Genomic DNA, 13157 nt, shown 5'->3' with positions numbered 1-13157 from the left:
GCCAGCCGCCAGGGAGCTCTGCAGACCTCCAGCCTCCGGTGGTGACTCTTGGCTCTGATTGGCTGGGGGAGCACATGCCCGCTTTGAGAGCCAATCACTGTTGAGAGAGGCAGCGCGCAGACCCGCCGGTGTGGCGGCCCCGACGGCTCGGGGAGCCGGGAGGGAGCGCCAGGTCCCCTCGGTGAGTGCGCGTGGGCCGTACAGGTCCGGCTCCCAGCACACCGCCGCGCTCCGGGAGCGGCCGGCCTGGCCCGCCGTGCCGCGGCTGCCTCCCTCCGCACTGTCCGGAGGGGAGGGAGCGCCGGGGAGGGTCCCGCCGCCCAGGCTAAGCGATTTCCAGCTCGGGAGGAAGGGGAGAGGGTGCGCAACCAGCAGCTGCTGGAGGAAGCCAGAGCAAAACTCCGCCAAAACATAGAACAGTAATAGTGAGGATGGGTGAGCTGAGAACGAGGCGGACTGACCGAGGGGGCTGGTTCTAGCTCATCCGTGGTTTCCCAGGTTTCCACCAAGGCGGTGGAGGGGGTGACCCATGGAGGGTTCCAGAGTTTCCGCACCCCACGGGGCACTGCACCCTGGAGTAACGACCCTCCCTTCTCTCTTCCTCCCGGCCCTGCCCCGCCCCCAGCCCTGTGCCTGGTTCTGGGCTGCATGATCTTCCCCGACGGCTGGGACGCCGAGACCATCCGGGACATGTGTGGGGCCAAGACCGGGAAGTACTCCCTGGGGGACTGTTCGGTGCGCTGGGCGTACATCCTGGCCATCATCGGCATCCTCAACGCCCTCATCCTCTCCTTCCTCGCCTTCGTCCTGGGCAACCGGCAGACAGACCTTCTGCAGGAGGACCTGAAGCAGGAGAACAAAGGCGAGTGCGGGCGCGCAGGCGGGGCTGCGGCCCACCGCGGAGGGAAGGGAGCCCTCAACCCGCAGCTGGGCTTGACGGGCGGGCCCCACGCGCGGGCAGTGGACGGGCAACGGGTGGGCAACAGGGCCGGACGCAGGTGCAGCCGGCTGTCTGCCACACAGAGTGCATCTGGGAAATAACACTAGGAAGAAAATCAAGCTGGGGTTTAGCTTTGCCTCTGGCGCAGAGGGTCTAACCCAGCACCCTCTCGGGGCACTATGTTCCCTAACCCTTCCTTCTTTATTGTGGTGCTGGGGATCAAAGCCCTGCAACCCTTTGTATGAAGGTTGGGTTTTGATTTTGTTTTTTTGGTGTGCCAGGGATCGAGCTCACCACCCAGTGCTTGCAAAGCAGGCGCTTATGCTGCTGAGCTAAATTACCGGCCTGTATAAAGTTTTAGAGATTGGGTCTCAATAAATTGCCCAGGCTTGTGTTTGCCATGTGCTAGGATTACAGGCGTACGCCACCATGCCCAGCTTAAAAAAAAAAAAGAAATTAAATTCTAGAAGATGACAGAATGAATCTTTATGAAGCTCAAAACTAAGCAAATGCGGTATCATTATGGTATGATGGTGGGTATATGCATATATATGTAAGCAAAGGGAAAACCAGGCATAGTGGTGTGTGGCTTCAACCCCAGCACTCAGAAAGCTGAGGCAGGAGGGTCCGTATGAATTTGAGGCCAGCCTGGCATCCAGCCTGAACTATGAGACCCTGTCTCAGAACTCCCTGCCTTGCTGCTAAAGAAAAGAATGCAGGGGACGTGAGAGGACGGTGGCTGTCCCCGGTGGGAATGGAAGGGGAGGAATGGGGAGCCTGAGCCGGGGCCTGTGGAGACGTGCACATTATTGGTAAATGTATGGTTTTCTCTTACTTTCGTGTGTGTGTGTGTGTGTGTGTGTGTGTGTGTGTGTTCCTGGGGATGAAACCCAAGCCTGCCACATGCTGGCCAAGTGCTCCACCAGTGAAGTATTCCCTGAGCCCAGAGCTATAATCCTTATTTTTTCCACTTATAGTGTACTTGAGACAGGGCCTCAATGTGTAGTTCAGACTGCCCTTGAACTCACCAGGTAGTCCAGGCTGGCCTTGAACTTGTGCTGATGCTCCTGCCTTCTCTGAGCATGAGGATTACAGACCAGTTGTAGTTCTACATGGTGCAGTTCATAGTATTTACTATAGCACACTATATAATTAATACATTACACATAAATTTTATATACATCAGGGGCTGGGGATTTAGCTCAGCGGCATAAGCGCCTGCCTTGCAAGCAGGCAGTTGTGAGTTCAATCCCTGGTACCGATAAAAACAAAAAAGACAAAAATTTTATATACATCAAGTAACAGTAAAATATAATAAAGAATAATTTTACACGTGAGGCCAGAGTGTCAGGTGTGACTTGTGTCTTGGATCCTTTAATATGCACGTATGTACAACGTAAGATGAAGACTGAGCAGAGCATGGTGGCGCATGCCTGTCATCCCAATACTTTGGGAGGCTGAACCCATCCTAGGTGGTTTCATCATACTCTGTCTCAAAATAAAAAAATAAACAAAAGCTGCCAGCATGGCTCTATGCAAAGGCACTCAGTTCATTCCCCAGGACTGGAAGAAAAAAAAAAACAGGGGAACTGTAGTTTATTAACTTGTTTTTGAGGGGCTCCCGGTGAGGTGTAGGTCTTTACTCTCACCACCAGTGCTAAGGTAAGCTTTTGTTCAGTCTTGTGATACACACCTCCACGTGTTTTCTACACACTTGGAACTGAATGATGGTGCCAGGTGGCTCTCCACGGGGTGGCGCCAGAGGCCGAGCCTGCAGGCAGGGCGCGGTGCTTCTCAGGGTCGCACCCCTCTGGAATTGTTAGCGTGAGTGGGGTGGCGGTCAGCCCCTTGTGTTAATTCCCTCTGGCTCTGGGGTCTCTCCTTACTTGTGCAGTGGCGGTCATGGCAGTGACTGCTGAGCCAACAAAGCGATCTCTTGTTAGCAGGGTGATCAGTGTTGGGAGGGGAGGGCGGGGTCTGGGCCTTCCTGTGAGGCAGATTGCATTCGAGCAGGTGGAACTCAGAAGTTGCTTAGCCTGAGCTTCCGCGTGCTGTACCACACAGCGAGGGTGACTGGAACAGTAGGCAGGAGGACCAGCACCGGGCACCGCTGCACACCTGGGGAAACTTGCCCCTGGGCCCTGCAGAGTGCCTCAGAGCCCGAGTACCGGGCCACACCCAAAGCCCAGGCTCTTCCTGCTGTCAAGCTGACTGTCTCAGCTGGTGAGCCCGAGACCTTCTGTCTTTCCTCTCTGGTCACGTGTCTTAGGGCTGGCCCTGCGGGAGCCTCGCACCCTGGTGTGTGTGGTCTGGCTGTGAGAGCCAGGCACGTCCTCTGGTGGCTTCTTCCAGAAGTGCAAGACCAAGCAGGCTCCCACGCCTTCTGGAGGCGCCTTTTGGGATGTGGTCAGGGCCAGGTGGTCGGGCTGGTGCCCTGCCTCCCTCCCTGAAGCTCCCTAACAACTCAGAGGTCAAAATTGCTCCCTGCCCTGTGCTGGGGACCTCTGTCCCTCATTGGGAGCTCAAGATGGGTGAGCCTTCCATTTTAGTTCTGAGTTCTGAGTTCACAGATCTTCAGAGTAAAAGGAACCCATCACCACTGTGTCATGCCTGTGCTCAGGTCCTTGGCTAGCTCTCCGTCACCTTGTAAGTTAACCTCATCCCCGTCTTTAGATGAGGAGACCTGGGCTCAGGAAGGTGGAATGGAGCTCAGGCTCATCTGCCAGCCAGGGTGCCCTGAGGGGGGCTGGGGGAGGTCTTTGCCCAGCTGATCTCTGATGCTCTCCAATTTTCTCTCTCTTAGACTTCATGGGCGCTACAGTAAGCTCTGTGCTGCGGCCAGGGGGTGATGTCTCCGGATGGGGAGTCCTCCCCTGCCCTGTGGCTCACTCACAGGGACCCTGAAGGCCGAGACTCCAGCCTAGGAATTGGCCTGACCTCAGCTTGTCCTGTCACCTGCCCTCGCGTCCCTCTGTCCAGACCCTGAGGGAAGATCTCGGACTGACTTATCAACTACAGCCAGCCTGGGAGCTCCGCATTGTGAAGAGAAGACAGGGCCAGTCTGCACTCTGGCAGAGGGGAGGGCCCTGCAGACCCGGGGGGCGGGGGGCGATTCTGGGTCTCATCTCAGGGACCTGGATCCCCCCTCCCTCGGCTTCTTCTCGCTTCTCTAGACTGGTCTGCGGATGCCTAGGGAAGGGGGGCACCCTGGTTGTGGCCCCCAGCCTTTCCCAGTCTGGAAGGCTGCGACCCAGCTGTGTCCTTGCCTCCTACAGAAGCTGATTCATGACACTGCCCCAGGTGGGCTGGACTCTTTCCTACTTTTTATTTTCCTGATGATGGTTCCACCACATCTGCCACAGAGCTCCAGGTGCCACCAGCCTTGCCGGGGCTGCCTCTACCCCTAGCCCAGCCCATTCCCAGGACCCCAGAAGAGGGTGAGCTGTGCCAAGGGAGGAGCATGGGACCTCACTGTCACTCGCTGCCTGGAGCCGGAGGAGCCCTGAGCTCGAGAACAGACTCAGGCTCTGGGGAGGGCGGTGCCGGCCCGGGCTGCCTGCCGGGACATCTCAGCCGTGACTGGACCCTGACGCTGGCCTGTTTTGTACAGCACAGACTCTTTGGCCCTGCTGTCAGGGTTGGGGAAGGAGTCCCCAGCAGGTGGGGAGTCAGGGGATGCGTCGCCCCTTCTGCCCCTCTCATGCCCCGTGCCCGGGCACCTGCCGACGGCACAGACTCTCTTGCCTCTTTGATACTCTTCTGCATAACTTGAACTTGCAGGTCACCTCTGAACAGGGTACCCCTGTCCCCACTCCTGGGCCTTGTGAACGCACCCCTGCCTCCTCCTCTTATCCTGTTCACCTGTCACCTTGTGCTATGCCCAGGGTGTGCAGCTGTGGGCAGTGCTTGGAGCTGAGGCGTGAGTGAGTGTGTGTGCGTGTTTGTGTTTGTGAGTTTGTGTGTGTATTGGAGAGTGGCAGAGAAGTCTTCTCCTCAACCCTGCCCTACGGTGGGGCTTCTCCATCCCCCTCAGCTGTGTGGGAGACTCCAGGCATCTTCTGAACACCCCACATTACCTGGTGGATTTGGTGGCAGCGCCATCTATCTGGGAGCCCCCTGGCCTGTGGCTGTGCAATCCTGCCAGCATCTGGTCTGGGGCAGCAGACCAGCTTCATTTTGGGTGCCCACTGCCTGGCCCACTGAGCAGCAGGCTCACCTCCCAGGCTGCCAGGGAAGTGTGCTGTTCCTGTTGGTCATGTGTGCCTCCACCAGCAGGGAGGAAAGCAGCTTGAGGGCCACATCTGTGCCACCCTTGTGTTCATTTCCATGGGACTTGGACCTGAGCAAGACCAGAGTGTGCACAGCCCCCATCTGGAACCCACTGGCGGCAAGCGCCAGGTCCGGTACGGTTCTAGCCCTGGTTCCGCTGAGCCCCCATCCCACCTCCTACACCTCTGCCAAGGCCCTCCCTCACCTGTGCCCCTGCTCGCCCGCGGGTGCGCTGCGGTGGGACAGACAGCAGGGGGCGGAGTGAGTTCTCCAGAGCGCATTCGGAGCCTAGGGTTGGACGGACGGACAGACCCAGCGATGGAAGGCAGCGAATGGGTGGCCGGGAAAGAGGAAGCGGAAGGAAGGGGGACCAGATGTGTCGGAGGAGACAGATGCAGGGATCTGGAGACCGGAGCAGAGCTGGGGGAGTGAGAGGAAAAGAGGCTGAAGCCCAGGCCTGTGTGGAGAGGACTCCGAGGGCGGAGGAGGGGGTGAAGGGCAAGGAGCAGCAGGCGCGGAGGCCAAGGAGAGAGTTCGCGGGGGCCGGGACCGAGGTGTGCAGGGAGAAGGGAGGGACGGGGAGGCTGCCCTGTGCGCAGTGAGAGCCCGGGCAGCTTGCTTTCCAAGCACTCCTGTGCTCTACTGGAGGTTAGAACTGACCCCTGGAGGCCCAGGGCCTGAGCGGCCCAGGCTCCATCCCTGCACTCCAGAGGGAAGCCGAGTCAGGCAGTGTTAGTGGGGGGAGGAAGAAGGGCGGGTGTCCTTTTTGGGTGATCTGACAAAGCTTCCACGCCGCCCTGCTGCTGCATGGGTGGAGAAAGGGGCAGCCTGGAGATAATCGAGGGGCTTAGGTTCAGGAGAACAGGATTGGGTGGGCTGATGTTTGGGGGCACCCCAGGGTTGCCCGGAGGGAGGAGTGGGGAGCGGACCATAGATAGCCCTGCCCTGGACGATTCAGCAGAGATGGGACAGAGCAGGTGAAGATGCTTTCACCTAGCGCACCCAGGGCCCCTGCAGCACTGTGCGGAGGGCAGGACTTTGGTTTGTCTGTGCAGGGCCTGCAAAGTGGCTTTCATCTTTGGGAAGAGACAAAGCGAGGTCTGGGCCGGGAAGGCCTCTTGGGTGCCCACCGAGACGCTCCAGGCTTTAGGTCTCTGGAGGAGTCACTTGCCCAGGCGGAGGAGCTCAGGAGGAGCTGGCACCACCGGCCTCTCCATCCTGGACTGGGGACTATTTCACGAAAAGCAGGAGCCACACTTGGAAGCACTTCGGCCTCTGGTCCGTGGCACTAAACCAGCCTTCCTTACTGGGGCTGTGGGGGACGAACATTCCTTTTGAGGACCAGAACCTGTGGAGGAGCTTTTCAGCAAGGCTGTGGGGGATGAATCTCTGGCCTCCTGAGATTCCTGCTGGGTCCCAGGAGTCACCCTTCTCCATCTTCCAGTGTGAGCTTAGACAGGGAGTCTTCTCTGGAGAAGCTGGGATCTCCCAGCACAAGAACGTATGGGCCCCTGGCTCAGGGCTAGCTTTTCCTGAAATAGAGGAGTCACTCCTTTCCCAGGGCTCTGATGGACAGATCCCCAAGGGTCGATGCTGTGTCACCAAGGATGGTTTACTGTCATCTACACCCCATTAGTAAGTTCTGTCTGAATGTGTCCTTACTGTTCATTGTCCGATTTGGTAATGTTTTATTTTGGTCCTGTCCCCTTCTGCTGCTGCTGGATTTGAGCTTCAGTGCAGGTGGAATGGTGTTCAAATAAAGAAACACTTTATATCACCCATGGTGGCTGCTGCTTCTGAGTCACGTCCCAGTGGCACAAGTGGGGTAAAACCACCAGGGCCCACATGGTAGGTCGGGCTGTGAGTTAACAGGGCTCTACCTCTGTGGCTTAATGAGACTGTTCGTATTACCATGGCATTAAAAAACTGCCATGAGTGTGACCCAGACGGCACCCTCGATGCTCACAGGAGCCCAGGCTCCTCCTCTTCTGCTGTTCTCATCCTGATTCCCTTCCTCAAGGAAACCCCAGGGTCGTGGAGCTTCAGTACCTGGTCTACATTTTGTTTGAAGGAGACTCTTGGGAATGGAGGGGACCAAATCACATCCCACAGTAGCTGTAAGTGTGGCTAACAATGTTAACAGGGCACACTGCCACCCCAAGGGCTCTGCCACAAAGGAGGAGGGGAGAATGGGGGGGCCGGCAGGTAGCAGCTCAGGCTTGACTTTGCACGTAAGAGCCTGTGGGGGGGCAGCTTAGACGAGTCACCTCTAAATCCCCACCCAGTGAATGGAGAGAGCAGTAGTGACTCTCCCAGAGAAGTAAGGAGCTATAAGTAAATGTAGTGTAAAAAAGACTCTGTCTCGGGGGTAAGTCTGGTGGTGGAAATAAGATAAAATTTGCAGACCTGGTATGGTGGCACATGCTTGTAATCCCAGCACTCAGGAGGTTGAGGCAGGACAAGTTTGAGGCCAGCCAGGGCTACCAAGTGAGTTCAAGGCCTGCCTGAGCTGCATAGTGACACCCCCCCCCCCCGGTCTCTGACACATACACACACACACACACACACACACACACACGTGCTATCATTTGCTAAGTGCAGAGCACTGTGTGTATTGTTTGGTGGAAGAGGGGGAGAAGGCTTTACTGTAGGGTGAGCAGACGCTGGGCAGGAAAAATCAGGAAGGTCATCCTGAAAGATCCTGAGCCAAGAGACCAAGAAAAGAGGCCAAAGCCTCAGAGCATTGTAGCCCGTGGAGAGCAGAAGCCATGCAGGAGTAGGACAGGGCGGGGGGGAGATGGGGCTGGAGAGACTGACAAGGGTCAGCTCCTGAGAAACCCAGAAACCACGCACAGGCATTCAGACAACAGCAACAGAGAGCCCGAGAAGGATTCAGGCCAGAGAGAGGGCACAGCAAGGTCTGCATCTGAGAACAGTCATGCTGGTTGTGGTGTTAGGGGACCGAATTAGAGGTGATTTCTTCAATAAAAGAAGAATCAAAAGTGTGATCTGAAGCAAGGTGATGGCTGTTGAGTTTGAGAAAGGGAAGTTCTCCATTCAGAAGCAGAATAGAGACACTCAGTATACACTCAGTATTGCACTGTGGGGAGATGGGACAGAAAGGCCTGGGCGGAGGGCAGCAGGGGGCACTGGAGAATCTGTCAGGATGGTCATTTTGGTTCAGGAAGTGGTACTTTTCAGACATGTGTGAGACACCCTGGTGGGGTTCTTTTTATGGAGTTGACTTAATGGAATCAGGAAACCAAGAAAGAAACCTCAGCACACAGGGAATCGCTGTAACCAGAACAGAGCTGCCCCTCCCTAGGAGACTGCACCGCGGGACAAGTTGGGGCAGGAGGCACAAACACTACAGACTCGGGGCGACAGCAGGGCAGTCGGAGGGTGTGAGGGGCACTGTGAGTGTGGTGCTGAGTTTGGGGTGGGGGAGGCTGCCTGGCAGATGGGGCAGGGGTCCATTTTGAGGGGTGACACACATGTCCACTGAGTTTGACAGTGAAATCACTGCTGTACTTGGTAAAAGTGGGTTCAGAGACACAGCCGGAGGAAACCTTGGATTACTAACTGAAGTGCAGATAAAAAGAAGAAACGAGTGGCTGGAATTCACTCAGGAAACAGTGCACACACAGTGTGAGCCAGCAGTGCACCAGGGCCAGCGCTGCTACCCAGAGGTGTGGCGGGAAGACTGTCAAACCAAACAGAAAGGCAGGTTGCACGAGGAGGTAGACAGACTGCTGGGCCTTCACACCGGCAGACTGCTGCAGGGTAATTCCTCAATGCCAGCAGCCTGGAGTTACAAGGAGCTCAGTTCACACAGAGTTAGAACTTTGAGGTACAAAGCAAGTGACAAAACATGACATAATTGGTTACATCATTGAGGCATAAATTGAGAGGTAGGGTGAAACAAAGGGATTATTTATCATCATCTAGAAACATTCTGGGAACAAGGGAGGGCCCTAAGAGTGAGCACAGTTAAAGGTGTTACCGTAATTGAAACATTCCAGGCAGGGGGCCCTTACAAAGTTCCCTTGACTAGCCCGAGTGCCTTGAGGTCCAATTACTGTGACTCAGTGCTCCTCAGAGGTGTGCAGCTGGGCTTTGGACACTGTCAAGGTCAACCTAATTCAGCAGAACAGAAACTTGGTCGTATCTGTATGCTTGCTATTTTATAAATGTGTTCTTACATTATAATTGTGCCCCAACAGAGAGTGGTGGAATCTTTCCTTTTGCAGTACTGGAGATCGAACCAAGGGAATGCTGAGCTCTCCTCTCAGCCTTGCTTATACTGCTGTGAGATGGATTCTTGCTAAGCTGCCCAGGATGGGCTGAAACTTGTGCTCCCGCTGGGATTGCAGGTATGTTTCCCCATGCCCTCTCAGCAGCTTGGAATTTCTTTAAATGTGGGAGTGTGCTGGATGTCCTCAGACTATGACAACTAAGAGGATAAGCAGGTGACCCCAGAAGCAAGACTGGGACAGGTAGAAGCCAGCCAAGCCAGCCCACGCAGGGTATGGAGGTTGGCTTTGAAAATTAAAAGATGACCTACACTATAACATAGAAAGGCAATGAGAGAGAAAAATTTAAGTTACTTTTGGGGTACAAGGGAGTGCAAAGCTTAGGGAGCTCTTTTATTTTTATTTTTTGTCTTTTTGAGACAGAGTTTTGCTATGCAGTTTAGGCTGGCATTGAACTCACTTTGTAGCCCAAGCTAGCCTCAATCTCACAGTGATCTTCCTGCCTCAGCCTCCTGAGTGATAGGATTACAGGTGTGCCATCCATGCCCAGTCAGGGAACTCTTTTCTGATGACATCCTTTTTTTTTTTTTTTTTTTATGGAGTCAGGAGCTTTGAAAAGAATGGAGGAAGGTGAAACAGTTGCTAGAGCTAAGGATGGATGAAAGAACTGACAGCCAGCCACACAGGTGTGGTGGTACCAGCAGACAGGAGAGCAGGCACAGAAGACCAGATCAACAGGTCGGTGCAAAGGAGGCCAAGGCTCTCGGGTGTTTCAGAGATCAGCCCTGAGATGGAGGCTGGGCACTGGAGAAAGAGAGGCTGGGCGGGCCACAGAGGGACTGAGCCACTCATGGTTATGAAGGGACTGAAAGGCCGGGAAGCTGTTGGCCTGGGCATCCCCCAGAATTTGGGAAGAGAACTCAGATGAGGGGCACTCTGGTGCAGCTGTCCATCCGAAGGGTGGGGAGTACAGCAGAACTGAGGGTGGAGGGGAAGAGCTGTGTAATTTGTTCAAGAGTCAGAGTGGCTGGAAAATACAAGACAGGGCGATGGAAGGGAAGGCTTCTGTACTGAGCGGAGTGAGGCAGGGTCTTCACGTGGACTCTGTGCAGCAGCAAGTGACGGGTGAGCAGCCTCTCGGAGTCTGCAGGGGAGATGGAGAGACCCTGACTTCAGCAGAGGGGACTTTGTGGAGGAAGAGGAGTGTGCAGAGAACACAGCAGAGAGGCTACGAGAGAAGGGACAGGGAGAGGGCCGCGCACCAAGAGGAAACGCCCCTGGGAGGCAGATGACACGGAGCGCTCGTTTGAAGGTTCGTCAGGGCTCAGAAGCCTGAAGCTGGTAGAGTTCAGTAGACCCGAGCGCTTAGTTTGGGCCTGTGGCCTAGTGTCCGGTCCACTGAGGTAGAGCGGAGGACTGGCTAGCTGTGAGGCTGAAGCAGATCCACCCGAAGGTGGTTGGCAGCTCATTCTGGTACTTAAAAGGGTGCAGGAATCCAACCTGAGTGGGGTGGAAACTTCTTGAAATTCATTAACTCAACAAAGCATTTGCTGCCCAGACACTGTGGCCCGTGCCTGTAATCCTAGCCATCTGGGGGCCAGAGTAGAAACATGGCAAGTCCAAGGCTAGCCTTAGCAACGTAGGCAGAATCTGCACTAAACTTAAAACGAGAAAAAACTATGTAACTGTGGTGTCGCTCACTAGTATATCAGGGTAGGGCACTTAGAATGCTGCACTCTAGGGGCTGGGGATTTAGCTCAGCGGCATAAGCACCTGCCTTGCAAGCAGGTGGTCGTGAGTTCGATCCCCAGTACCGATTAAAAAAAAAAAAAAAAAGAATGCTGCACTCTAGGGGTTCAAATCCTGGTGCTGCAAATCAACAAACAACCCAAATAAAATACAAAACAATGCACAAAACCCCCCAAATCACAAAAAACCAAAGCATTTATTAAATGCATAATCTGGTCAGGTACTGCTAAACCCTAGAAATGCATCTAACACGGGCTTGGTAAATCCTGTTAGGTATCCCTATACCAGATAAGAATCTGTCTTTAGTTTGCTCAAACATAACATAAATACAGACATAAAAAGCATGAAGTAAATTTACATCTTAATTAGCTATAAAATATCTAACTACCAATAAGGAGACAGTATTTTCTATACGCTTTTTTTTACTGGTACCAGGGATCAAACTCACGACCGCCTGCTTGCAAGGCAGGTGCTTATGCCGCTGAGCTAAATCCCCAGCCCCTCTATATGCTTTTTACAGCTAAAAAGGAATAAACAATACAGCTTAGCCTTGCTTTTTAAAAAAATGTCCTTCCTATCCCATTTTATCTTTCTTGCAATTTATTTCTGAAGAAGTTGAACCATTTGTTACGTAGCATTCCACAGCGGAATGCTATTGCCTTCCCTCTTGATAGTTGAGTGAGTCTCTGTTCTTTGTATTTCTAGCAAACTTGCAGTGGGATCCAGTTGTTAGCACATTCATGATGGGGCTGTAATTTGTCTGTCCTGCTGCCAGGCACCTCTGAACCATGGTGGTACATGCATGACTGTCCCATTGGGTGACATGGGACAGTCATGCATGTACCACCAATATTTGAAGCTGATGGGAATATGCTGTTTGAATTCGTGTGTGTGTGTGTGTGTGTGTGTGTGTGTGTGTGTGTTTCACATTTTGACTGCTTTATGGTTTGTTTTTCTTTTCTGGCACTCAGAATCGAACTCAGGGGAGCTCTATCACTGAGTTACAACCCCAGCCCTTTTATTTTTCAATTCTGAAACAGGGTCTAAGTTGTCCAGGCTGGCTTTGAACTGTGAACCTCTTAAATGCCTGGGATTACAGGCAGGAGCTACCATGCCCAGTTGTAAACATCCCTTTACGGAAGTATTCCACAAATAAAACGAATGATGGAATTGGGACATCATCACTTTGTAGCCTCTGAATGAATTAAAGGTCTAAGCATCGATCACTAACAGTTACTAGCAACAAAGAAATAGAATCATGTGCCACTTAGCGCTCCAACCCCAATCCTGAATGCTGGATATGGTGGCGTATCCCTGTGTCCCCTATAATCTTTTTTTATGTTTTAGAATTTTCATTATTTGTATTGTAACAATAAATCATGTCTTCCCATAATAACCATGTAAAACACTACCAACTTTGATCTGAGTAAGAGTCACTGTATATTTTATAGCAAATTTTTTATAACAAATTTAAAAAATAATTACAGGACATTTCCTTTTTGTTTGTAGCTCCCCCCAAAACACTACGTTTATAATAAAAATGAAGAAACACAGAAAACAGAAGAGAGAAAATGTAACATTTATAGCTATTGGACCAGCCTGGGCGTTAGAATTAAGTCATGTTCCATAAGCAACAATGCTAATAAACAACTGGGCAAGCTCTTCACATCTTTGTCTCTGGACAGAATTTATTCTTTGCTCAAACTATTTACCAAGAAAACATGAGTTAAGAGAAAACAAAAAAGAGGGCTCTATTCATTACTGGAAAACGGCAGCCACATGGAAGAGAGCTTTCCCAGGGCCCCGGCTAAGCTTGCACGTCTGTGTCCTCAAACTTGCAATCAGCCATTTCTCTAGAAATGAAAACTCCACGTCCATCTTTCTAGCTGACAGAGTTAAGACACATTCTCTACAGGTAGACAAGAAATCGCCACCTCTCTGATAGG

General features: G+C 53.1%; 1 protein-coding gene across 2 annotated transcripts in view; it reads left to right on the top strand.

The window, feature by feature from the left end:
* Lhfpl4 (LHFPL tetraspan subfamily member 4) overlaps positions 1-6988 on the top strand; it is a 35747-nt gene extending 28759 nt beyond the window's left edge. For both annotated transcript variants that reach the window (XM_063225214.1, XM_063225215.1), the window contains exons 3-4: positions 626-862; positions 3744-6988. In XM_063225214.1, coding sequence (XP_063081284.1) covers positions 626-862; positions 3744-3844 — 338 coding nt within the window. In that variant the 3' untranslated portion in view covers positions 3845-6988. The remainder of the gene's footprint in view (positions 1-625; positions 863-3743) is intronic.
* Positions 6989-13157: the final 6169 nt, after the last annotated feature.

The sequence above is a fragment of the Cavia porcellus genome, unplaced genomic scaffold (assembly GCF_034190915.1).
Source record: "Cavia porcellus strain 051 isolate PalLab524CR breed Dunkin Hartley unplaced genomic scaffold, mCavPor4.1 scaffold_15, whole genome shotgun sequence".
In the NCBI taxonomy this organism is placed as follows: domain Eukaryota; kingdom Metazoa; phylum Chordata; class Mammalia; order Rodentia; family Caviidae; genus Cavia; species Cavia porcellus.
This window is presented reverse-complemented; position numbering and strand designations above follow the sequence as displayed.